The sequence below is a fragment of the Scomber japonicus genome, chromosome 21 (genome assembly GCF_027409825.1).
Source record: "Scomber japonicus isolate fScoJap1 chromosome 21, fScoJap1.pri, whole genome shotgun sequence".
NCBI lineage: Eukaryota > Metazoa > Chordata > Actinopteri > Scombriformes > Scombridae > Scomber > Scomber japonicus.
The window spans coordinates 18813206-18840936 of NC_070598.1; the positions used below are offsets into that span (position 1 = coordinate 18813206).

Here is a 27731-nt window from a genome sequence, read left to right on the forward strand (position 1 = left end):
TTCTGACAGCTGTTTACATAGACCACAATTACTACATGGCATGTTGTGTTCATGTGTTTGAAGGACGTTTTTTTGTACTCTGCTTGTGGAACTCACAACAGCATTTATTATGTTCTCAGTCCCAGATGAAAGGAAACCAGAGAAGCATTAAAATTAAAGTAGACCAGGCAGGGTAGAGAAGTAGGCACACCAGAACACTTCTTCACAAAGTAACAACAACTGCTTAATCAAATAACTACTGGAGTGTGCCGAACATCAGACTGCTTGAAGATGTCAAATAGAGTATGAGTACACAGTGCTGGATTTGATATTGAAGTTTGTTCTGGGCTGGTACGGCAAATATTATGTCTTCCCTATTCCCCATCTTTTTTACATTTATTTATAAAGGACCATGTACAATATTTATCATATATCTTCCCATTCGTTGTATTGCACAAATATTCAAATCAGTGACTTTTATTCTACTAGTTAAAATTCTGAGTTTGTTTGGCAGTGTAACTAGCTAACAAAAAGCAGATTAATGTCTTCTAGTGCCATAATAATCTATCCTGTTGATAGGCAGGGGGTTGGATGGTACCCACCTACCTGTTGACATTGATGTTTACAATTCTACTGACAGTGCTGAGGTTTACTCTGGGACTAGTGTTTGTTTTGACAGCCTCACTCTTCTTTGCAGGGACCACAAGGAGAGCCAGGCCCACCCGGTCAGCAGGGAATCCCTGGAACACAGGTGAACACTCAATCACATTCTTTCTCACCACCCATGACAAAAGCATAAGCAAATGTATATTGTAGATGCATGCACAATAGTGTGCAAATACAGTGTAAAGACCACAGACACAATGTTTTAGTCTTCACTGCTGTCTTGCATACTATGCCACAAACACCACAAACTCAGAGAAAAGAAAGGAGAAAAGATTTAGTCTGGATTCACCGTTTGGCAGCTTTGAAGCTCAGATGTGTATGCCTGTGATTAATTAAATACGCAGTTGAACAGCTTCATTCTCACAGCATGGTTTGATGTTGTTTATCTCTTCAGGTGTTTGGGCTGTCAAAATAGATGATCATCTTCATTTTAAGTTTTTTTAATTTGCTCCTTGTCTCTTTCTGCCCACTCTTATTCTATTCCTCCTGCCTCCCCCTGGAGACATAAAAAGTGCACACACATACACAACCCCCCCCCCCCAGACCCATTTTTCTCAAGTAATTTTCAGGGGGTTTTCTTGGGAAGGGGGAGCATTTTGGGGTTGCTCCATTTGAAAGCATCTTATTCATGTTGGTGGAATTCCTGCAAAGCTGCCACACCTGTTCAAGCAAGCTTCAGTGCCTCAAATTACCCTGCAACACACGCGCACACACACACACACACACACACTCACACGCTAATAGAAACACCAGCACACATCAGGTAGCCACCTACAAACGCTTATAGGTGAACACATGCACAAATGTTAAAGTGTATGCTAGATGCTAATATGTCTTCTGACCCCCCTCATTACACACACAAACACACAAGCTTAACATTCCTTCAGCAGCTCAACTATTTACAGCTCCAACAATTCCTCAGTTTATACAGCAAGTGTGCGTATGTGTATTTGTGTGTGTGTGTGTGTGTGTGTGTGTGTGTGTTTGAGCATGCTTGTTGTTGCTATAGCAACAGATTCTCATTTCTATCAATGTGTCTTCACTTCATAGGGTCTCCCTGGTCCTCAAGGCCCCATTGGACCACCTGGTGAAAAAGTAAATAACTTTTTGTCGTTATTTTTCTATTCTATCATATAAAAAATTTTAAGAACAAAAATGCTAGCAAGGGTAACTCAAAGTCATTGTTTATTAGGTGAGGATAATCAATTATCTACATTTCTAAGTCCTATAATTATATTTGGGTTGACATAATGCTCAGTGTAATGTAGCTTTTTGACTTAAGTTAACTCTTACCTTTTCTAATGTTACTGTATCTACAGGTTCCCAAAAAGTCAGAACAGTACAACTACATTATTGTAACAGGTTACACAAAATGTAAATGTTTCAGTTCAGTATATGAAACATGTTTTGACCATGTAAAGACAAAACAGTGTCTGAAAGTGAAGTCAGTTTTAGTTATTTGGCCCCAAATCATATATCCTAATAATAATAATCCTGCAGGTTCTCTGTTTGTGACCTCTGATATTTGATTATGTTTGTTCTGTTCTTTTCCTTGTGCAGGGACCTCAGGGCAGGTCGGGATTGTCTGGATTACCTGGAGCTGACGGGCCTCCTGTGCGTGCTCTTATCACCTCTATACGTACATACAGTATATTAGTATTACACACATAAACAGATATATGTTTCTGAAACTCTTGTTTTTTAATACACTAAAAACATATCTGCATGGCAATACACACACACATACATATAGCACAAGGATGTTTCATACAAATTTACAGTATATATAATCAGTTTGGTGTAAGTAACTGGTGGTTGTAGATGTGGTTACATTCTGAACACTGTCTTTCTTCAACCCACAATTCCTAACACAGAGATGACCTGTGTACAACCTTTATAAATCCTCCAAATCTATAAATGTAAACCGTGTCTATCTCACAGGGAACGGCCACACCAGAAAAGCTTTCTAATGAATCCATATAACTAAAAAAAAAAAAAAAAAAAAATGTAGACCATAAATATTTGTGTCTACTTTGAAAAGTTAACTGTATCCTGCAAATAAAATGTAGGTAGACTGTGACTAGACTTTTTTATGGGATTACTCTTTTGCTCTATGACACACCAAGCTGTCTTGTGAAATACTGCAGAACTATGCCTTCAGAAACATCTTAAGACGTTTATCATCAGCATAAATATAGTAATGTGCCTTTGAGTTTTGTTATTCCAGACCTGTAGTCGCTCATGTCATTCTTCCTCCTCTGCTCTCGTTATGAGAGGTGTGTAAGTTCAAGAGGTAGACAGCCCTTAGTTGCCCTCAGGCCCCAGAGCCGGCTGATTTACAGCCCTCTGCCTCAACCTCACACCTCAAATTGGGTGTACCAGGTGTTTGCAGCTAAAGCCTTCCATGTGTGTGTGTCTGAGGGTGTGTACTGAGCCGTTCATATCGGCCTAGCTACCTGCCCCATCACTCTAATACCAGCAGTGGCAACCACAGTAGTGAAAGTCAATTATTTTTCTTGCTGTTAGTTTTTTTCCTGCCTTGTCCCAATATTTCCTCCTGTGGATATTGGTGGCAAGCCCAACTGAGGAACAAATACTTCACTCCTTGTTTGCAAAACTGCTTCAACATCATGAATTATTGCATCGATTCACTGAAAACATGAGTTTATTCACACCATTCACTCTGTTGATTGTTAGGTTTAAAAGCAACATTGCAACAAGCTCTTTTAATCACTTTGTAACTTCTTACTTGATAGGGTCATCCTGGAAAGGAGGGTCCACCTGGAGAGAAAGGAGGCCAGGTAGGTGCTTTTAAAAAGGAATTGTACATGACAAATGTCATTATAACTTCAATCAGTAATCTATTATTTTGTCAGTCAATACATATAAACATAAAATACAATAAATATAAAGAATACACTACCCATAAATTATAGTTATAGTAAGTTAGTGTTACTTGCATTAATAAGCTAATGACACTATAAAAAGCCTTTACTACATGCTCTGTTTTCTTCTCTCCAGGGTCCAGCAGGTCCACAGGGCCCTATCGGTTATCCTGGCCCTCGTGGTGTCAAGGTATGATTTGAGTTAGATCAGGCATTTATTTAACCCGCCACCTTTATCAATCCTCACTAGTTAAGAAAGTCCCTGTTTTTCTTAAATTCTGTGTCACTGTGTTGTTTTGTACTCAATTCGTGCAACTGTATGCGTTTTGTTTTTATTATTATTGTTTTAATTATTCTCTGTTTCTTGTCAAATAGGGTGCTGATGGTGTCCGTGGTCTCAAGGGTTCAAAGGGAGAGAAGGTATGAAATAAAGTCTGAATGGTTTCCACATGATTTCTGGGTTTAATAACCAGGTTATTGCAACTGAACAACCCAGAAAGGCTATGAACCATATACCATGTTATAGTCATTACAGAATAAAAGATGCTCGTTCATCAAGGTTTCAGTGCTTGACCGTATTGAAAAAAAACATTTAAAATACTAAGCTATTACATTTCAGATTTGTGAAATTTGTTCCACTAAGATCTGTATTTTGTCATGGAGGTGCTCTATTGCTATTTTGAAAGAGCTCCTGTCACTGGTGTAATGATACAGGGAAAATTCTTGCTGTTTGCATCTACATAATCATGCTGACATGTTCTGTTTTGAATGAACTGTTATAACATATAATAAGTAGTAGTTAATAATGTAAAATATAAAACTTGTAGTTTTCTGTTCTAAAATATTAGATTTAGTAAATAAAGTACCTGTTTTATGTCATAGCTGTTGCAGTTATTTTAACTAACTAAAATTCTAGGCCATTTTACTAATTTAAAAACTATTTAACTAATCAAATCAGTTTAAACAGGTTGATGAGCTATAAGTCCTTCAGTCTAAACAATTTGTGAGTAAGGTTAAAATATAAAATAAAGTTTGGGAACAGCCTGTAAATATATTGATGTCATGGATATAACTTTGACTGTGACTTTCTACCTGCCCTCCCACATTTCTTTTGACTCTTTTGAGCTGGAGTAGACAGCTACTGTTGCTTGAGAGCACCATGCAGAGGTCAGTCAATAGCCATTGTCAGTGGAGATAGAAACTTTCTTTGAGTGACCCTCAATCAGTTTCTAAATGTAAAGCTGTCATGTTCAAGGTTTTCTAGTTTCAAAGAAAGCATTGTGTCTCAAGCACTTCTGAGGTGTTTGACCGTGTGTCACCATAGAATTTAAACTAAGCAGCCTTTTAATATCAATGAAGTTTATTTAAGATCAATACAGTTATATTGCTGTATAAAATCCATTATCTGTGGGATGTTGTTCCCACTACAGGGACATGTATTCATATCAGTTTTTTTTATTGAATAATTTATAGCGAAGAGATTCAAAAGCCAAAACCTTGAAGAGAAAGGGTTTGTTATGAATAAAGGATGTGCTTTACCCCAGGTGTGTGTGTGTGTGTGTGGTCTTCGTGATGTGAGTTTCTGGCATCAGACATGCTCCGTGCTGCATTATGCATCAGATGGGTTGAAAACATGGACAGGTGACAGACTAGACAGAGAAAGTGTCAAAGAAAATAGTGACAGCTTTGGCTGACTGTTTTGGATGTCCTTGAGCATCCCTTTGATTCCTGTTGAGCTGATGCTAACATTTTTGGTTCAGTTAGAAAATTCACAAAATTCTCATCTAGTTTCATTATATAGAATTTTGATTCAGTGTATGATATATTCAAACCAGTGTCTGTCCTTCTGGAAAATGATGTATTAGACATTTATTATTGACTTATTACATCAATATATCCCAAATCCCAATGCCCAATATCAGTTGGTGCAGCTGCTATAGGTGTGGCGCGTACTGTATGTTAACACAGCAGAGTCAGTTCATTGACCAACACCTCAACAGAGGGCCTTGCATGTGCTGTTCCACTATGTGACCAGCAGATAGCAGCATCAATCCAGTGATCCACAGAAAGGCCGTGAACATCAAGCTCAATACAGATGCTCCATGAATACAAAATGTCAGAAGACTTAATATATTGTCCAATGCCACGAACGAAATAATCAATTATTAAAGTCTCTCAGTGGGAAAATGATATAATCAAACAGCTGAAGAGAAATGCAATAACTTTTTGTCTCATTTTAGGGCGAGGATGGTTTCCCAGGTTTCAAGGGAGACATGGGAATCAAAGGAGACCGGGTGAGAAGCTTGTCTGTCACATAAATAACTTCCTCCATTGTTCCAGGCCAGTCTTTATTGTTCATATGGAAACAATGGTGTCATCTCAATGTTAATTGTTTTTATGTGTTTGTGTTATAGGGTGAGCTTGGCATGCTTGGGCCCCGTGGAGAGGATGGTCCTGAGGGTCCTAAAGGCCGATCTGGTCCTAGTGGAGAATCAGGTCCTCTTGGTCCCGCTGGGGAAAAGGTAATAGCACCATAATACAAAAAAAAGTTTTGAAAGCTGAGATTAAGAATCATAACAAGCCATGTTTTCACCTCAGCTGCTTTCTTCTTTAACCTTGCTTTTGTTGTGATGAAGTTGTGTTGTTGGGCTGAAGTATGTTGTTAATGTCTCTCAGGGTAAACTGGGCGTCCCAGGATTGCCAGGCTATCCAGGAAGACAAGGACCCAAGGTAAGTTAGTGTCACTCTCACCACAGTAAATGATTGTTTAAAGTCTGCACAAAAACTGCAGCAGTCTGCTCTGTGAGGGCATCACATTTATCAGAGTAAAGTGGCATGACACAACAAATGCAAACATCAGCCTTGGACAGCTTGATGATTTCATGTAAATGAGGATAAGTAATCATTTATTTCATCATATTATTAATTATAACTACTGTTGTGAGGAAAAACAACTTCTCATTCACCATGTTGGTGCACATCAGCATGAGAGTCAGTGAAGATAAGTGCTACCTGCGTTCTTAGGGAGGAGGAAGGCTTTATTGTCAATCATATGTACAATGTACGTCTACACACTGTATTGCTAAATGAAGAGTGCTTAATATTATTGAAAACATCACATTATCATGACATGCTATTTGTAGGAATCTTATATATTTAGTACCAGTCAAAGATTTGTAATTTAAGAGAATGGAAAGATGTGTCCACACTTTTGACTGTAAGTCATTGTTGCATAATTATAATGATGACTCCCTTTTCATTGGGTTGCTCTCGTGTTTCTTAAAATTTAAACTTTTAAAAATATAAAACCTCTTATTTCCCTTCAGTCACCCACAGTAAGGTCTCAGCAATGATTGTACTTGAAGAACAGCACCCTCTTTCTGTTGATTGATTTATTAACGATAATAGCTACATGCTGAGCCTTACAGAAAAAAACATTTTCCCTTTCAGTTTTCATAAATATTTAATGGTTGAGCAAGATTTGAGGGAACACTAACTAAGCTATTGATTATTTAGATTCCTGTAACAGCTGAAGACATGTTCTTGCATTTATTACATGCACAGCATCATATAAAATTATTCATAGACATCATTTCACCCTGCGTTTGCTCATTTTCTAAACATTAAATCATAACGACTGCTGTCCATTGGATTCAAAGCTTACCCAAAAGTCTGATGATCCTGTAGAATAAGTTTGTGTAAGTGAAGATGATCTGATGCTGAGAACTGCTGCCAGCTTGGATTGTGATGAAACAATGCCACAGGCATTTTTACGCAATAGGACTCACAACCAGTGTTTAGGTTTTTTTATGCTGCTGGCATGACTCTAATGTCAGAGGTTGCCTGACCTGTAAAATGCCCCAAAGTTTATATTTTAGTGATGAACAACAGCAGAATATTTTATTTTGAATTAATAGGCTTTTGTGGTTTTTGTGTGGTTGAAATGGCCTAAGGGCATCACTCACAATCACAAAACATGAACACAGTTGTGGAACACATCAACGTTTTAGCAGAGCAAAATTTTGTTACACGGAAATCTTACATTTGAATTTAATGTTTCCAATGCAACATGTGATGAGGTGCTACAAAATGGGTAAGGTGCTTTTAAATCTCTACTCACAGAGTTTAACTAAAGAAAAATGATGTCACCTTGTCTTGTGAATACAAGTCTTTTTTCAAACGTCCCTCTCTCCATGTGTATTTTTGCATGTGTGCATGCATTCCTCACATGATTACTGAATTCCAGATCATTTGCCTCAGAATCTCCATTTTACTAGCTTGATGAACATTGCAGAGTTAGCAGGGTGGGGAAAGTGAGGGAATTTGATATATTCTCTTGAGAAAGCAGGAAGTATTAGGGGATTTTTTTATAAGCCTCTCACTACACAGGAATACCATAGAACGTGTTTTACATCTTCAACATGTTCATTATATTCAAAAGTGCTTTTCAGGAGTACCCTGGTAGCTGAGTGGTTACAACATGTACCATATAAGTATAAAGTCGCTGGTTTGATTCCTGCTAGGGACCCTTGTTACACATCGTGCCCCTCACTCTTCCCTAGTTTTCTGTCAGCTTATCTACTAAGCTGTCCAAACAATGTGGTGTTCAGCCCAACTGAATTAAAGCAACTTTTACAAAAACAACATTAATGAATCACGAAGGAACAAAGTGTTAAGGTCATAGAAGTGATATGTTTTATATTTCAAAACTCATGCTAAATTCATTGAATTTTACATAAGGGCCATGGTGTTAACTTTGTGAAACTAAATGAAGGTGACATCCAACAATACTGCAGATAAAGACAGGATGAGCGCTCATTATCATGCATGCACTGACCCACCCAGCCTCTCTCTCTTTCTCTCATTCCCCTCCATGATAACTCCTTCTGCTATTGACAGGGCTCGAGTGGTTTCCCTGGGTTCCCTGGAGCAAACGGCGAGAAAGGAGCCAGGGTAAGAAAACACACACACACACACACATAGAGTACACTGACTGTGCTTCTGTTTGTGTATGAAAATCACCACACCTTCATATCTCAGCACAAAAAGAAAATTGATTCCTATTATGAAGGCATCTGTATAGTGACTCGGCACAAAAAATAACAGCAGCAGAATCAATGTTGGGGAGAGAACAAAAGATGTGGAAGCAATTGCGCTTTCATTGAGCCCCTCGTCCCATTTCTATGCTCGAAAATAAGTTGCACTCACAATTTTTGAGAAGTGCTGAGAAATTGCTCAGTGTACAACTTTAACTTTTAAGGAGACCCGTTTAGGTAAACGTCAACATGTCAACCATCAAACATTTCCCTGGTTTAATTGTTTCATCTTAATAAAACTGCTGATTCAGTGAAGTAATGATTGAAGAGGTATCCATTTCAAATAATCTTAAATCTATAAAGTGGTGGAAACAAAATTAGCCAATTCTTTTGTTGAGTACATCAGAGTCATTTAATGGTCACTTTGAAGTGCATTATCTCAGCTATGCCAAGGCCACATGCCAAAATTAAACACTCAGTGCTTTTTTCATAAAATCACATTTTAGCCAGTGTTGATTTAAAGCCAGAAAGCCATTTTGCAGCTATCGTAGAAATATTTTTCGCTGCAGTTGTTGGCAGGCTATTTCTGCTACTTTGGTCAGCCAACAAGTGGAAATAATATTACTTAGCATATTCTTTGTTGCCATTAAAATGTGTGTATTGTCCCTATAAACACTCAACTCCAGTGCTTTTAGTTGTCAATAAGAAATTACTTTTTCCCCAAAAGATTTCAAACCTGACTTTTTTGTGTTTGTTTTGTGTGTTGTTTTTTTTAAAGATCAGGAAAATGCAATTTAACACAGTCACTGTTTGATTCATAATTCATCTTAGTCTAAGGTCACTAATTCAGATGAGGGAACAGACTGGTGTGTGGCTTTTTGTCATTGTATAAGTGATGGTAGCCATTTCTGCTGGGTACATGTTAGAGTGCTGTCAGAAGTGGATTCATGTTGAATAATGACAGACTAGCAGTATGTGTGAGTGCCTGAAGTGTTTTGCCTTTGGTTGTCTAACAGGGTGTTGCAGGCAAACCTGGTCCAAGAGGACAAAGAGGTCCCACGGTATGTATGGTTCAATCCATGATTTCTATGATTAATTAATTCATTAAACATTGTTAAATTCTATCATATAATCCATCTACCTAAATGTTATGCATTCTAACACTTTTTTAGGATTTGATACTATTAAGTTAGACTATGTATTGATAGTACTAGGTATTCTGTCTGACTCTTGAATTCTTTTTTTTTCTGTCTGTAGGGTCCTCGTGGAGGTCGAGGAGCCAGAGGTCCAACAGGAAAACCAGGTCCCAAGGTACACTAACTGTACTGATTATAATTGTAGGCTATTTACAGGGTTGTAGTACTCTATTAAGAAGTATAACACTGTATTTAAAATGATGAGAAACTTGAAATTTACCCAGAAATTGTTTTATTTTTATTTTGGCACCACCAGTGGCCTTGAATAATTACCCCAACCAATAAAATCATGACACATTTCTGAATAATGCTGCCTTTCACCTATCTCATACATACTAATGTTGCACTTTTAGGTACATATAAAAAAATAGAGTGTGATTGCACAAAGCCAAGAGAAAAAATATATCAAAAAGACTGATAATGGTTTGTTGTTGTGTGTTTCAGGGCACAGCAGGCAATGACGGTCCTCCGGGCCCGCCTGGTGAGAGAGTAAGTCCATCACACACAGAGTATGAGTATGAAGTGGCTTTAATACATGTGTTCTATGAAACAAAGGTTATATGATATAAATAGTTTGTCAGTATTGTCTTTGCATTAGAAACAGTGATGTGTCATATTCTTCCTCCTTTCCCTATAATACGTTTTTTGGTTAGGGAAAATTACTGCCCATGCTGTAAATATACTGCCATGCAACAGGTGCTGTGGTTGTGAGATTTAGCTTTAATGCCATGTACCTTTTCTAACTTTCATCTAACAAGCCATCAATGTGGCTGTTTTTTAATCCCTTCCCTTTGCCATCTGTTCTCAGCAGAGTTATAATAAAGTATCTTTCCCCTTTTTCAGTGTTTTAAACTGATTCACCATCAGAGTAAAAGAAAATTGTCCAAATCGAGATTTAGAGCAATTACTATCAAGTAATGAGTTAGCCCTAGGTGGATAACTCAGCGGCAAAACGATTTCTGTAGTTGCTTCACAATCAAAGCCTTCCAGCAGTGCCACGTTATTTAATACCTCTCATTAGATTTTGTTTCTTTTTCTGTTTTAGTGCAATATGGTTTCACTGCGTCGCATAGAAAATGTAAAATGTTGATTGTAGAGATGTCAAAAAGGAGTTGAACAAAAGTCTGTCTGTAGGTGACTGTCCTAAAATCAACCAATAGGATTTTCAGTTATGAATTTGAGTTTCAAGGCTTAAGTTTGACTGAACAGCCAAGTCAGTCAATGTTCTTTAGTGTATGTTGAGAATGTATGTAGTTTAAATGCCTGCCCTCAACCATCCAGTACTTTCCATAGAGTGCAGGTTTTTAGAATAATCCATAGTATATTGAAGCAGATGTTGATGGGCAGCTCTTGACTTTGAACTACAAGATACCGTGTGGGAGTGCAGTTTAAATAGATAAGATTGATGCCACAAACTGTGTCTGTATTGTTCAACATCCTCTGCAGCTCTATGTTTCTTTGAACACAAAATATATTTTAAAAAATGAGGTTTCAGTTCCCAAACAGGGCAAGTGAGGTGAAGTAAATGAAAAATCTGATGAATGGCCATGATCTAAAAGATAAACTTAAATTATTAAGTCATCTTTAAATTAGTTTGCGAAAGATAAAAATCAATTTGCATCTAATATTTTATATGTGAATTAAATGTAATGTCTCTAAATCCCAAACCCTTACTTTACCTCAACAGTATACCTTACTAAAATTTCACTCCATCAACATATTTCAGTTTAACAAACTTTCACACACAACTTTTGAATGTGAACATCTCTGTCAGTTCAGCACTGCACTGACCTTTTTCCTCACATTCTACATATTTTAGACTCTCTCCATTTGTTTCTGCTTATTTTATTCATTATTTGCTGATGTAGATCCTACTTTCCTCTCTTCGTCTGTCTTATTTTTCACCTGCGTTCTATATTTCTGTAGCTCTTAACCTATTATTAAATATACCAGCTGAATATACGATATGCACTTCTAGGTTTTGGAGGTACACACATTTTCTAATAAAATATTTGTTTAACATCCAATTAGCTCTTTCAAAACTCTTATATCACAGGGGATTTTGTTAGCTGATCAACATACTTCAGTATGTGTGTTAATGGAAGCACTCTACCGAAATGCAATCTGGCCATATAATGTTAGATTCTAGTGGATTACAAACATGAAAATAAATCCCTGTTGTCTGCTTTATATGGAGTTATCACTATGCTTTCCCCTGTGAAATCGCAATGGGATGTGACAGAAATTGACCTTATCTTATTTTAAGTCGTTTATTCAGTTACTCAGACTGTATCTCTTTAAATGTATGTCCCTAGAAATATTCCCCTTAAAATATCACCACTGAAGCATTAGATCACATTGTAACATTAAGCCTAATTGGACCTTTGGAGTATGACCAAGTTCAGTCACTATAAAGATGTGATGTTACTTGGAGCTAATCAGAGTACAGGATCTGTGACGTGGTGAACATGTTAGCAATAATAAATGGCAGTTTTTGGTACTGAATATCTTATGTTACTTTCTCTAGAGTTTAAACTTCCTTAAGTTTTGTCTTTGTTTTCTTTTTGCATAATGCAGTAAAGCCACTGTAACTTTATTCTTCATGCATCTGTCATCAATCTGACTGTTTGTTTACTGCAGGGACCTCAAGGACCTCAGGGACCAGTAGGTTTCCCTGGACCAAAGGGCCCACCTGTAAGTATTTCTTCTTCCTGAACACAATATGCAGTTGACATCTTAAAGTAAAACCATCTACAGTAAGGTAATATAGCTTCCAGCTAGTTCCTGAGGCTCAGAATATATACTCTCTCTACTACTACTCTCTTCCTACTGTCACAATATCAAATTAGCCTAGTGTGCAGACATTCTACATCACAATTGATTACATTTAAGTAGTTCGTGGGTTGCAGTAATACATAGCAATATTCCTAATTCTGTGCAGGGATCATTAGTTTAACTGTTATTGAAGCAGAACCCATTTTCTCACTCCCAGTCTAAGCAGGAGACAAGTGGTAATTTCCACCTATAGCCCTCAGCCAGTGATGTTCTTTTCAACCAAAAAATAGTCCCCTTATTTTTTATTAGTGTTCCAGTAGTCTAACTATGACTTTGCCAGTCTGAAAACCATGTTTGCGTGCTTACAAAGCATGTACACAATACTACAAATATAAAATCTCAATGCTTGAAAAAAACTTTTATTCCAACAAAAAGGCCAATTTGGTCGTGTCATTATTCCTTTCAGATATGAAAGCCATGATGATGAATGTGCTGGGCTACAAAGTGATTGTGTATTTTGATGATTTTCTAACAGGGACCACCTGGAAAGGATGGGCTGCCTGGACACCCTGGCCAGCGTGGAGAGACAGTGAGTACTAAAGTTGCAATATCCTGTTTGAGCTGTCAGTCACCTGTGTGGCTTCGGTCAGTCTCAGCCACTCACTTCCTGCTGTGTTTGGAAACATTAGACCTTAGATTCAGCCAGAAACTCAATAAGATTTCATTTTTCACACATTGGACAGATGTGACATATTTCCATAGCATCTGTAAATGCAGGAATGTGACCTCAGTTTTTCAGAAATGTTAAATGGCATTAGATAAATAAAATGTTAAATTCCAAGTGGCTTTAAATGATCTTTTGGTATAAAAACCAAAACAGCTAAACCTGAATTAGCAGGACAATGTGTTTTAATCTTTTTCAGTGCTCTGTCTTTTATTACCACAAGAATTGTTTTGGTTCGTCTATGTATTCACTGCCACGTAGGTACACATTGCCAGCTAGATCTTTTTAGCTCTCATTCTTCAAATTGCCTCTTGATTGCAGGACAGATCTGATCCTCCCAATCAGTAAGCTCAATTGAATCCCCCCCACTCCTCCTCCTTCACTTCTTATCTGTATGGCTCTTGTATACAGGGGGATTACAATCAGTGATACAACATCTCAGTGGGAAACCAAGGGAGTAGACATGTCTTGTAAAGCAAAACTCTAAAGGCAAAGCCCTGGTGGACATTGTCTGAGTCTATCTACTTGTCTCGTCTCCATCGACACACACATACACACACTGTGCTCTGTTTGAGTAAATCCCAATGGCTCTGACCCCAATCTCATAGAGATGGACACCAGGGAGTTGGGGAACTATCCTTTTCTGATGGAGCTTTTCTGTCTTGTTGTTATTTTGGCAAGTTTGCAAATATCTACTGATATGTTCCAGTTGCAACAAAGTGTCCTTGTGTAGGACAGCCTGCTCTAAAATAATTGAGCAATAATTATTGAGGTATAACTACTAAACCAGCAGACATAAAGGTTGTTGCAACAGCATGGAACAGTGGTTCATGTAGTTTTTTCAAGATAGTATGACTATAATGAGAGATGGCTGTACTAAATCTGTACCGAAGATGCATTGATGCATAGATGCAGTATCCCATGGGACATAAGATTTATATGACAATAAAATAAAACAAAGCAAAGTTTGACTTGATCACATCTATTTGCAATCCTCTGCTCTCAGCTTCGATTCCTCCATACTTGGTATGCATCAGTGCACCTTGGTTTGACGAGGCTCAGAGGGCAATAAATTCCACTAAAAGCTTGACAGATCATCGCCTCTATCATTAAAGCTTCCCTTTCTGCCTGCCTCTTTCCTATAGATAACATAATACACCACACACGAGTGCTTCCCTGCCTTTGCTGTTATTCAAGCGACAACGATAGAGTCTTCATTAAGGTGCTTATAGCTATAGATTCATGCGCTGATGAACATGCTCCACAAGCATTCAATATGAGAATTGATCACAGCAATAAACATGCTCATAGCCACCCTGCCCTGGCAACACAAGTTGCATTTGAGGAAGTGCAAATAAAGATTTGAGTCTGTGTCTCTGAGTCAGGGCCATGCTGTAACAGCATGGCCTGAGGGTTTCCGTTGAATAATACATCACCATAAATCACAACACATCGTGATCAATAGGCCTGGAGTTATAAGTCAGCCAGGATGAGCTTTCTAAGAGCTTGGATTTGAAAACTTTGTTTGGTTGTGGGATAATAAGTTGCATATGAAACCCGTTATAAATGTGATACCTCTGTGGAAAGAGTTTGATGGCTGAGGGATTCAAGGATCAAATGGTAGATTGCTGAGAGTGACAATGATCAGGGTCCAAGAAGTTTTTGGATGCTTGTTTCTTATTTGTTAATGAAGTGTGCTTTTCATGATTGCAAGCTGAAATGATGAGACACAGCCAGGCCAAGAACTTGAAGGTTTACCATTAAGACCAGGTGGAGTATGGCAGAGGCAGGGTTTGAACCTTCAACCTTTTTGAAGGGGGCTCTATTGAACCATTTTGCCACACCCAAACCCAAGACCCATAAAACACACATTTTCACCACTTGTGATGCATGTGCAGAGTTTGTTGAGTTTTCGAGTACCTTTAGCAACCTAATGCAATTCACTTCAGAAAGAATAATAAATAATTCCTTTCTTTACAATAGGCCCTAATAATGAGAACACAAACAGTTGGATTCCAGCAGTGAAGCTTCGCTGCTTGGACCCCTAATCAGTGAAATACTTGAAGTCAGTGTGCACCCAGCACTCTGTCCTTGGAGGGTGATATGTTTGCTTTATGCTAATCACTCTCAGCAATAATAGACTAACACTGTGTTCACTCATGTAATTCTCTTTTAAAACACCTCATGTTTACATGTCTGGAAATACACCCTGCATATAGCAGCTCACATAAAACTAGCACATATTTTTTCCTTAGATTATAAAATATATGATAAGGATAGCAGCCATTCTTTATCCTCAAACTCTCTGCTGTTTTACTTCACTAATAAGCACATAGGGTTAATATTTGAGGAATACAGAGAGTGCTTAGAGGAGGACTCGAGCCAATGCAGATTGGATTGTTCCTCTCTCAGAAGACAGAAGTTTATTTGATTTGTGCTGCAGTGTTGGAGATGTTCAGCTTCTATCTTTTTGGCTTGGTCTGCTCTGCTGTTTAAGCACTTTAAGCATACTGCAATGCAAATCAAGCACACACTGTATTTAAATATATGCAACATGTTTACTTCAACTAATTAGTATATAGTCCCCCAGAGCAAATTGTGTGTGCTAACTTTCAAAGGATGAGTTCTCTTTATTATATTATATTCAAATTGTTCTTAAGTCCAGGAAACCAAATGTAGTCATTTGTTTTTTGTGCAGGAAACTGTCAGATTGATCATTGTTATTTAAAAAGTGTCATTGGGAAAGGTTGACATTTAACATTTAAATTACAAAGCTTTGGAAATATGAAGCTGCAAGCAATTGCTGACTACTAGGGAGTAGGAATACACACTGACCAAATGATCATGCTAATACAATAGCTAGCAGATGCCTAATTATACATTCAGCAGACTAAAAGCAACAACTGAATTACTGAAGTTGTGTTTTTTTGCCATTGGAGTGTAAAACCAATGCCCACTGGCATTTTTGCTCTGGTTTTATTCACTAACTCCTGATAAAATTAAGTGGGTATAACAAGCCACTTGTTTGCTGGAAACAACTGCTTACTGTTGTATGGATTGTTTGTGAAACATGTATTTTCTAAAGAGTATCTAAAATCTGCTTAGAGCTGTAGAGTTGGGGTCAAATTCTTACTGGGTTTGGCACTATGAGCAAAACTGAATTAGGTGTCCCAAAGGCTCTCATTCATTTAGCCTTAGTGATGCTTAATCTAGTTTGGTTATTGTTGCTTATTGTTAACATCTGAATATCCATGTATCTCTGCTCCCAAGTACGCTCTACATATACAGACAGTTATTTCTGCTTCGTTTCATCATCATTCTCATTGACAGGTCAAGTGTACTTCATCTTCTTTGCATCCCTTTGAGATCCTGCGATATTTTATCTTTGTACTAAGCGGGGAGGTGATGTGAAGAACCAAGGAGATAATTACTGCATACATTGATTTAGCAGGGTCGTTGTAATGGTTCCCCAAATATATTTTTTGAGGAAGATGCATCACTTAGCCACATTTTCTCTGACACTAAAATGAGAATAGTTGGTCCAACTTAAAGGTCAATCCACCTTAAATTAACCTTAAAAGCTTATGCAGCAGTTGGGGAAATAACAAACGAGGTCTTTCTTGGTCTTGAGAAATTGCAGCATTTATTAACTGACACACTGTACAATGTACTGTACATTTACTGCCAGAATGACAACTTAATGGTAACCTCTTTCTTTGCTATGCTCACATTGACGTAATGTTTCTGCTGCTTTTTCTCTGCACTCGATCAACCACACACTCACTATAGACACACACATTATGCACTGCCCTATTTCTTAAAGCAGCTACGCTACTCTTATAAGAGTGCCTTTCACATAGATGACCTTTGAAGAATGAGGAGTGGGAGGATTCTGAAATTTTATCCACTAGTCAATGACTCAAAAAATCCCATGAAAACGTAGGGTGTTATTATGCTCACATAGTGTGCAGGTGAAAATAATATGTCTTACCAGAAGGAAAACATTCTGTACTTGACATTTGCATGTTACACACATACGTTTTCTACAGTAGTAATAGCTGCAGCATGCAAATGATCCACAAGGATAAAATATTTAAGTTTTTTTTTTGTCTCTGATCAGATCAATCTACTTAAAGAATAGGCATCCATTTACTTTATGAAGAGATCAATTTTTACAGCATATCAAAAGATGATATATTTAACATCCAGCATTTTAATTTGGTAGAATGTAATTATAACTGTATCATAGATTTTGTAAATCATTTATATACCCCTGTTCATACATCAAGGACATACACAAGCCAATACCTAAATCCCTGCCTGTCAGCTGAAACAAATTCTAGTGGATTTTCTTGAGTTTTAATAGATAAGCTTAGTGTTCCAGTGTTATTATAACGGTGTGAATAAAACTCTGTAATCTTTCTTCAGGGTTTCCAAGGAAAAACTGGTCCACCAGGTCCAGGAGGTGTTGTTGGACCCCAGGTAAAAGAACTATATTATTAAGAATAAATATATTTACTATTAAAGAGTACATTTTTGATTGTGCCATCTTGAGGGCAGTGGGGTAACAAAAAGACACACATTACTAAGGTTCTGTTGGATGTTTTGTGCTCTAAAACAATTGATCTGTTATGCATCGTTGCATAAAAGCTCAAATGTTTTCAGCAGGAAATTCATTTGTATGAATATTGGACTTTTTGTGACTAAAAGAAGCAAAATTACAACATCTACTCATACGCTTTGAAGTATTGGTGTAAATTAAAGAGTAGAAGAGCCCTTTCAGTTATTGTATCTCATTATTTATAAAAGACGGGGGAAAATGTCAATTGGCCATATTGTATCATTTTTATGTTACACTACAAATGATATTTAACCTTCTGATGATATCTTAGGGACCCACTGGAGAGACCGGTCCTGTTGGTGAGAGAGGTCACCCTGGACCCCCTGGTCCACCCGGAGAGCAGGGTCTTCCAGGTGCTGCTGGCAAGGAGGGAGCAAAGGTAAGTTGGATGAATGAGCAAGAACAAACTTAAACTACTGAGCAATTAAATTAGTTTCTTGCAGGCTTGTTCACAGTTAATGTCCAGTATACTGCATTAAAAGGGGATGGAGAAAGTAGTTAGTTGGGCTGGAAGTAATAAATAAATAATCATTTATTTTCTATAGTAGTGCAGCGTGCCAAAAACAGCCCAATAGCTCGCTTTCTCTCCTACAGTTATACATAGTAATTTGTTTAAAAGAGTGGGCTCAGTTTTTCTCATGGATTTCTCATATTGGATTTGCGTTAGTTACACTGAAGAGAGGAAGCCAGGAAGGCTGATAGAGAGATCAACAGTATAGAGGTGGGCTGCAAATTGAACTTATGCAGTTGCAATTATCGTACATGATTTGATTTTGCAGATTGAGCCAGCTGAATTCACAGGCAGTTATATTTCTAGAGGGCATGCAAGGCTCAATAGACTGCAGGATTGCTTAAATAAAACTGAGAACGTAGAAATAAATCTATAGCAATAAATTCATCCAGAAACACGCCCCAGCAAACGCCAAATCTTTACTCTCAATACAAGAGCAATACAAGACTCCAGCAGTGACCACTGAAGATACAGTATCTGAGATTTGAGGAGCGTCTGGCTAAATTCCCTCCCCAGCCCTTTCTGCCCAGCAATTGAGTGCCCATTAGGAACAGACAGCAGCCATTTTGTAGAAGTATGGGCTGCTCCAAACCAACCCCCTGACTCCCAGGACCACTCAGCATCCCCTGCTCCCCATCCCCTCCCTCAAACCCCCATGTCTTCTGCTTTCATTTTCTCTCTGTCTTCCCTGAGCAGACAATTTTATCAACTCCAAACCCTTCGCCACTCACAGCTTCACTCTCCTCTCCTCTCCGCTCTGCCTAGCCAGTGCATCAGTATGCCAGGGACACTTTTTGGAGGTCTTGGCAGCAGAGCCCAAATCCTCTTATACCTCTCAAGCCCACTCTTCTGTACCTCCCTGTTTGCAGATAAAGTCAGCCTGCCAATACAAAAGGAAAAGAGAACGAAGCCAGAAGTAACTTTTTCTGAAGTAAAATGTCTATGTTTTAGAGATGTGATTTAAAAAATGAACAGGAAAGTGAATGAGGTTACCCTGCAATTATTGGCACTATTCCTTTGTTATAGATGAGATAGAAAGGAACTTTTAGAGTTTTTCAGTGTCTGTGCTTAGGGTTGGGGAAACGGGGAAGAGCATGCAAATGTGTGTAGCTGAAAAAGTGAATAAAGATCTCTCTCTGTAGGTTTTTGGTGTTCATGACATTTTGAACTTTTCACCCTTTATTTTTATTTTTTGCAGCCCTTTGTCTGTTATTTCCATCTGATGTCATGAACACAAATTCTGTCTCCAAATGTCATTGAGTTTAGGAGACCTGAAACCTTTGTTGGTTTTGATTAGAGCTGAGGCTTATGTATTGACAGTGTGGTGACAGTACTAATGACTCGACAGAAAACATACATGCTTCAAACTAATTGCAGCTAATGGCCCATTAAGATGGATGTCAGCAACAAACAAGCACATTTCTGTTCCTGGTGGAATGAACAAAGCCATTAGTATTTACCATATTAACTTCGTCATATGCTGTACACTCTGTACTCATCTCTGTCTTAGAAATTTAGAGCATGTCCTTACTCAGCTGCAAGCGGTGTAGTTAATACTTTGTCTTAATATACATACCTTCATATAAACATTTCACCAGAGGGCTCAGAGGAGGAAGAAGTTTAGCATCTTTAAGTGGGATGGACATTTTCAAGTTGTGATTTATAATGTTCTGTCTGAGTGGAGTGCAGCTCTGAAATGCAAGATTTAGCTGTCATGTGCTTTGCATCTCCAAACTGACACCGACACTATGCCAACACCAATTTAACACTTCACAAGAAGCAGAGTTATAGTAAAGGTGGAGTGTGTGGATAACTCCACTTTGAATTAAAAAAAAAAAAGTTATCTAAGCTCTCTTCCAAGCTCTTAATTTGCTCTTGCCAAGGCTTAATCTGCCACACTGGTGCTGCAGCAATGACTGAACACTGATAGCCCTTTCAGACTGACATTCATTGTCTGACAAGGCTCAAATGGTATTTTTCTTGGGTGAGATTCATTTCAGGTAGGCCACAGAGTAGATGATGGACAGCTCTCCCCTTTTCCCAGACATCCTTCCTACACCTGATTGCACTGCCTGCTGGGCTGGGATTGATCTTTGCCTCTGATTTTTTAAACCGGAAAAATGTAACAGCTGTTCCAGAAACACTGTCAAATTTAATTACATTACATTATCTACATCATGGCCAAAATCTGATTCTTAATAAATCTGAGTTGTGCAACAGTCCATGGAGCACACATATCTCATCAGACTGGATTTTTTCTTAGAGGATATTTTCCAGATTTTACTCTCATTGTGAAATCTATGCTCATGATAAATAATGTGGCTTTGTTTGATATTTTTATCCTCCAACAGAAAAGAAATGTTGTTTGTTGCACAGATTTTTTTTTCATGCACTGTAATCTACAATCATTGTGTTGCATTGATGTACCATATCCAAACTAACTCTAACACTAATGTATGTGATTGTGTGTTTAGGGAGACCCTGGACCACAAGGGTCTACTGGTAAAGATGGTCCCCCTGGCCTTCGAGGCTTCCCTGGAGAGAGAGGTCTACCTGGTGCTACGGTAAGAGCTCCACACCACCTGCACCTATTCATCATAGCTTTGCTTTATATGTGTTTGCTAGTAGAAAGTGACAGAACATTGCTACATAACAAATGAACCAGCGTCTATCTAGAGCTATTCACTTCATTAGAGACACCAGCCCTGGAATTCACTCCTAGCAATCAATCCGGTACAGAGGAAATCCAAAGCGACATCTTACAAATGAACAGGCGTGCCTCTGAATCGCTCCACCGCCACTGACACCTCTGTTTTAACCGCTGCAATGCATCATGGTCCTTTATTACAGAAGTAGGGAATTGTTGGTTAGGGATCCACTTGTAAAATCTTTCCCTGGTTTAACTCAAGGACTTGAATTGTTTTTCATATTTCAGTGCCAGCATGTTTTGGGGGGCAGGAAAGTTATTTGTCTCTGTATGCATTATTTACTCAATAAATTATTAAGTGGGAAATGTTGGCAATTAGATTGTGGTGCCTGTGAATGGATATACTGTAGGGAGAGGAAGTGTTGTGCCGCCTGCATCTCCAAGGTCAGTCAGACTCTGCAGGCCAGCAGCACAGCTGATTGTTTTCTGCCATTGTAATTTACCCCAGCACACAGCCAGAGCCAGCAGAGACTCATTACCCATCCTGCCATGTGCTCCTTTGTGACCCACTAGGGAGCTGCAGACATACACACACACACACACACACACACACACACACACACACACACACACACACACACACCTGAATGCACAGAATGAGATAGAGAAAATTGTACACATGTTTGTGCAAAAAAGTCCCATCACCTGCTGAAATGCAGGGCGGCACACAGAACACATAGGCTGATATAAAGTTAAACCATGTTTAAAGCAATGTCAAGGTAATACTCACACCTTTCTTTCTTCTTTCTTCCTCAGGGTCCAGCAGGTCTGAAGGGAGGAGAGGGACCCCAAGGTCCACCTGGTCCTGTTGTAAGTAAACTGTTAACCACTATATTAAAATGTACTTTTTAAAAAAAGAAAGCCTGAGCTAATATTAATCTAAATCTTTATATTTATTTTCACACTTGATTTGTGTCATTGATTAGAGAGGAAGCTTGTTCAGTATATTTCTTTTCACTGAGGCCCGCATATGCCAAGGACCAGAGGGCAGTTTACATCATTTGGACATGATATGCTTTAAAAATGGCTTCAATCTACCTTGGCTAACTACTAGACCATCTGTATACTTGCCTTACTCTACCACGAGGGAGGGCTCTGTGTGTTTTAGGCAACACTCTCAAAGTTATGGAAGAAAGTTACATTTATTTATTTGTTTTAACTTTTATTGCCTCAGGTAAGGTTTTGATGAGCAACATGCTCGTTTTTCAGTTGAGTAGTGCTGTACGTTCATGAATATATACACACTTACGCATTCTGCTGATGTCCTGTGTATTAATCCAATGAAGCAGCTAGGTATAGTGCCTTGCTCAAGGACACCGCAACCATAGCTACAGAGGTTTCCTCTAAACACTTATGCATACATGGATGTAATTGCACAGAACTAAGTAGAGTGAACTAAATACATATGTAATAGGTATAAAATCATTAAGCCGTCATCAGTGTTTTATTTATTAATTTTCCAATGAAAGCATTAGCGGATTTCATCTCTTCCCACTGCACACAGCGATTTGTCATCGGAGCAATCATGCGCTAGAGTAGCTGGGTATCAAGACTGTTTGCTCCATTGCCTTCTGGCACACAGACACAAAAACAAACCAACAAACACACAACAAAACCACACAGCCATGAGAGTATCCATATGGTGAGTCACAGAATCATTCCAGGCGTTCCTCCTTCACATCCCTCGTCAGTCCCCGAGGTTTCATTCAAGCACTTTGCGCCTGCACTTCTCAGATTGTCAAAGACTCTAAAGGTTCTCATAAAAACTGTCTGCAGAGTTTGCAGGATATCATTGACTGCTGCTGTAGCAAAAACAGTTTTTGAGTGTTCCTGATTATGAATCTTACTGTTTTGTTTTTAAATTTGCATCTACTCATGCATTTTTAATTAGCACAAAATACAAGCACAAAATACAGAATGCTAGAAAATATGGTTTAGCATGAACATTTTTTTCAGGAAGTCATTTCATAGTCCCTTATCCTTTCTTTAGATATGTTTAAAGAACACTTGACACATTGTACAATGCTGAAGTTGCTTACAATGTGCATTAGATGTTATATATTACTGTAAGTTTGCTTATAGTGGTATTTTAACTTCCTTCCTTCCAAGGCCACAGATTTGACACAAAAAATAACCTGCTTAAACTCTTCAATTTACTATTTGCACATCAACATGCAAACGTATTGTATAACCTGAGACACATATTCACATTTGAGGTTGGGTCTGAAAAGGACTGTTTAGACATTGCATCACTTGTCCCCCTCGCTCTCTTCCATACCAATACATTTAGATTATGGTTTATAAGATAATGAAGATTATAAATGTATGAAAGTCAAATGACCCTCATGTAGGTTTAAGCCAAGTGTCACCTATACTTCACACTGTAGAGGATACATTTTAGGATGAGTGTTTGCCATGTTGAACATCACAGTATTTTGCATTTCTGTTATTCTTTCCAGGATGGAGGGCCTTAAACTTTTTAGAAAGCAGTGTGATTCTTCCTCTAAATGACAGATGATGTATCACAGCCTTTACATAATTAATTAAAGAAAGAAACATCTTAAAAGTTATAATCTTTGATGTTGAGGTTTTGATCTCAGAGCCTTGACTGTTTTCATTTATATTTCATTTCTTTCAATACATTACATTGTCTGATATTACAGTGTCTTCCTGGAAACATAACCTTTATGTGTAGACAGGCACACAGTAAGTTGATTCAGTGCAGAGATACAAATGCTGAGTGTCCTTCATCCATGCACTCATTATGTTTTATGGATTTAACTGAACAATGAATGTACAAAATAATTGTGCATTTTTTACGGCTGTTAAATCTGCACAAATAAGACAAAAATAAACCGTGTTATTCACAAAGCACCAGCAAAGGGTGAAATGCACCCAAAACTGCACTGCTAAGAAAATATATTACAACATATTTAAATGAGATAATATTCATACACTTTGCACAAAATTGGCCCCTTTCTATACAAATGAGCCCCATTGCAAAAACATTCCAATTCACAAAGCCCAGCGCTAATAGCCACATGTAGTTAGAGTGAAATGATTAGCATCAACAGAGAGTTGGGGGGAACTGAAGCACACTTACATATAAGGGCTGTCAGAACCGTGGACAATGTTGGAGGATACAGGGACAGGATTCAATAACAGTTGTGTCATGGAAAATAAATGAATAAAGTACCCTTACATCGTCATTTTTGAAAACATGTAAGGAAAAAAAGAGAAAAAAACTATGTATTAAAAATAAGGTTATTATAAACAAATAAATTAAATGTCAAATACGTTCTATGTCACATTTAAATTCCTGCCAGGATTTGTTGCTCATGGTCTGAACATTTAATTTTTCTTTCTCTTAGATTGTTGTGCCTCTATGTTCCTGGCACTAAATCAACATTAATACTTTGCCACATGGATAATTGCAAAACAAGGAATAATTGCACTCAGAATTTTATGGCATGTTTGCACTGTAATGTCATTAGTGCAGTATATTTTGTGAATCAGACCTTGAAACGGGGCAGCAACATATGCACAATTCATTCATTCATTCATTCATTTTATTTGGATACTGATACGAGGTAGCCGCAGCCTTCCCTCTTTCATTCAGAAATGCAGTTCCAGCAGCAGGAGTGAACTGCTCAGCACTCAGAGAACCACTAAGACGTCAGCACCCCAATAGCAGATAATACCTGCTGCTTTTAAGGAGCAGCACTGCTATATTAGAACTTAAAAGCCACCTTTCACTGTGTGTTACTCCTCCTGTTTTCTTCTTAGAAAGGGTTTGTGTATCTGTGTATTGATCCATTAGCAGCAGAACTCAGTTTTGCTTTGTAGATGTCTTAATGGCAATGGTTATTGTTCAGTGTACTCAGGTTATATTTACTTGATGACTAATAAACTATTAGATATATACTTGTTGACAAAACCTGGCTTCTGCCTTTTTATTTTTCACTCATTATTTCTCTCACACTCACACTCTCTCTCACACACACACTTGCAGGGTTCTCCTGGTGAGAGAGGTTCTGCTGGTCCAGCTGGTCCAATTGGCCTGTCTGGTAGACCTGGCCCTCAGGGTCCCCCAGGGCCCGCTGGAGAGAAGGGAGCACCTGTAAGTATTTTATGTCTCTCCCACAGAGGCAAACAAACACATTTTTGTTAACTTAATAGTTTCTGTCTGTGTTTCTCTTCCTCTGACCTTCAGTTCTGCAGATTTCAGTTTTCAAAATATGATTGGAATAAATGTCTGTTCCTCTAGGGCGAGAAAGGTCCTCAAGGTCCAGCTGGTCGTGACGGTGTCCAGGGTCCTGTTGGTCTGCCCGGGCCTGCTGGACCCCAGGGTCCACCTGGAGAAGATGGTGACAAGGTTGGTTAACCACACTCACTACCCCCCATTCTATCCTGTTGGTCCAGTTATAACTCACATTCCATTCCCAAACTGGAATACGTTTTGAGACAGAAGCAGATTGCCAATCAATCTTCATTCCCTCGTTCACAGTCAGGCCATCTGCATCAAAAACATGTCTCTCTTTTCTCCTCACTGTTGCCTATCCATCTTCATTACCAAATGTGCCAGCATACACATCCAGAGGATATGTAAAAGCGTTATACTGTTGCTTGTTTCATTTCCTGCATTCATTATGCCCCTTAAGGTTACTATAAGGGATTCTATTGAGCTGCCAAACATATGTCACTGCAGAGCTTTGCTGTGCAATGAACTAGATATTTAAAACCCTATGTCTCCTTAATGCATCTATACAGTGCTATGTCAAGATTATAGCTAAAAGCTAATAGTTGTTTGTGTTAAGCCAAGGATTTCAGTGATTTTTCATAAGCTATTGACATTTAGAGAAGAAGCAAAGCTGATCTGAGATGGTTGACTGTGTGTGTGTGTTTGTGTGTGTCTTTCCTAGGGTGAGGTTGGAGAGCCTGGCCAGAAGGGAAGCAAAGCCGACAAGGGAGAACAGGTGCGATATGGGAGGCGAAGTCCACCTATTCCTTTCTTGCACATACATTGACATCCATTCTTCACAGTAATTCAAGAGTTGGTAACGTTACATCATTTTCATCGGATATCAACTTACAGAAACATACTCATCATGCTAACATTCAGAATACAGTTATCACAATACGACTGAGCTGTGTTTTACTCATGAATCACAAAACCATACATAAGTACTTTTACATTTGTGTGACCATTTTGAAATGTTGAGATAGCAACTTTTTCTTGTTTGTGTTCAGGGTCCTCCTGGACCAGCTGGTCTCCAAGGTCCCATTGGTGCCCCAGGTCCTGCTGTAAGTACAATTGAACTATCTTGCACTGACAAAATTGCTGTAACGGACCATGAATGAGTGGAGTCTGTCGCATCTCAAATAGATAACTGATACTTAGTATACAGTGCTGAATTTCTTAATCATAGACCATGCATATAAGGATTAGGAATTTAAATCTGCAAGATCTTCCTAATACACCTGAGCAGAGGGTCACATAGAAGATGTGTGTATGTTGTTCTCAGGGAGCTGATGGAGAGCCTGGACCCAGAGGTCAGCAGGGTATGTTCGGACAGAAGGGAGATGAAGGATCCAGAGGTTTCCCCGGACCCCCTGGTCCCATCGGTCTGCAGGTTAGTACCATTTACACATGTACACAGATACACGCAATCCAAATACATAGTAAGTAACTTATAATAAACCCATAAGGTTCTTGTTCATATAGTATTCCTGTTTGTGTCATACAAACACCTGTCTCATATAACTCTCTCACTACTGAGGTCTACATTTTAAATAGAAAAAACAGCTATGATCCACTATGGAGCTCTACTTTTTATTTTTTATATTGGATTTCCTTTGCAGTATTGCCACACAATTTGATTTATCTTTGTCATAAATACAGTGTAGATGATTAATTTATTAAGCAGTTTTACATTTGCAGATTAGGTTTAAAGCTATAATCTGGGAGATGTAGATGAAACAAATTGATGATTAATGGATTAGTCAATAGACAAAGAAGTAATCAGCAACTATTTTGGTATTCACTTAATAGTTAACAGAATTTCTGTAGAAAAAATGACAAACAATCTCTGACTCCAGCTTCTCAAATGTGAAGATTTGCTGCTTTCTCTGTTATATAACATTGTTAATAGCTTTGGGGTTTGGACTGTTGGACTTTTAAAGAAACAAAGTGACCTACATGAAGGCAATATGATATGGCACAAGACAAAAGCTAGAACTACACTCAAACAAACTGAAACAAAAGAAAAAGGAGCAAAACACCAGCAATAATAATAACAACAATGAAAAAAACAATCAAAAACTGCATGTTTGCCTTAGATTTTCTTGTTGTAGTTTGCATGCATGTAGGTGTGTGTGTGTGTGGGAGCCAAGAGAATAAAAAAGGGCAATAGTGTTAACCAAAGGAAGCAAGGAAGAGAAAGAAAAAAAAACACATAGCTCCAATGCTCTTGGAGGACATCTCTGGTTGGACTCCAATGGGTCAGGTCAGGTCAGGGCAGCTGGTTCATATTTTTAAATTAATTTTTTAAAATTTATCCTTCCTTTTGCTCCTGTTTTCTTGTTTTATTCTTTATTTATTTAATTACATTTTTTTCTCACCTGCTTTAGG

The 27731-nt window shown here is 38.2% G+C and overlaps 1 protein-coding gene across 3 annotated transcripts in view; it reads left to right on the forward strand.

Moving 5' to 3' along the window:
- The window catches only part of col11a1a (collagen, type XI, alpha 1a), an 85400-nt gene that overhangs the window by 35585 nt on the left and 22084 nt on the right, over positions 1-27731 (forward strand). For all 3 annotated transcript variants that reach the window (XM_053342741.1, XM_053342740.1, XM_053342742.1), the window contains exons 23-46: positions 677-730; positions 1696-1740; positions 2206-2259; positions 3402-3446; positions 3667-3720; positions 3906-3950; positions 5771-5824; positions 5945-6052; positions 6207-6260; positions 8430-8483; positions 9583-9627; positions 9824-9877; positions 10207-10251; positions 12403-12456; positions 13073-13126; positions 17690-17743; positions 18154-18261; positions 20868-20957; positions 21857-21910; positions 25113-25220; positions 25368-25475; positions 26023-26076; positions 26351-26404; positions 26626-26733. In XM_053342741.1, the coding sequence (XP_053198716.1) occupies positions 677-730; positions 1696-1740; positions 2206-2259; positions 3402-3446; positions 3667-3720; positions 3906-3950; positions 5771-5824; positions 5945-6052; positions 6207-6260; positions 8430-8483; positions 9583-9627; positions 9824-9877; positions 10207-10251; positions 12403-12456; positions 13073-13126; positions 17690-17743; positions 18154-18261; positions 20868-20957; positions 21857-21910; positions 25113-25220; positions 25368-25475; positions 26023-26076; positions 26351-26404; positions 26626-26733 (1557 nt within the window). The remainder of the gene's footprint in view (positions 1-676; positions 731-1695; positions 1741-2205; positions 2260-3401; positions 3447-3666; positions 3721-3905; positions 3951-5770; positions 5825-5944; positions 6053-6206; positions 6261-8429; positions 8484-9582; positions 9628-9823; positions 9878-10206; positions 10252-12402; positions 12457-13072; positions 13127-17689; positions 17744-18153; positions 18262-20867; positions 20958-21856; positions 21911-25112; positions 25221-25367; positions 25476-26022; positions 26077-26350; positions 26405-26625; positions 26734-27731) is intronic.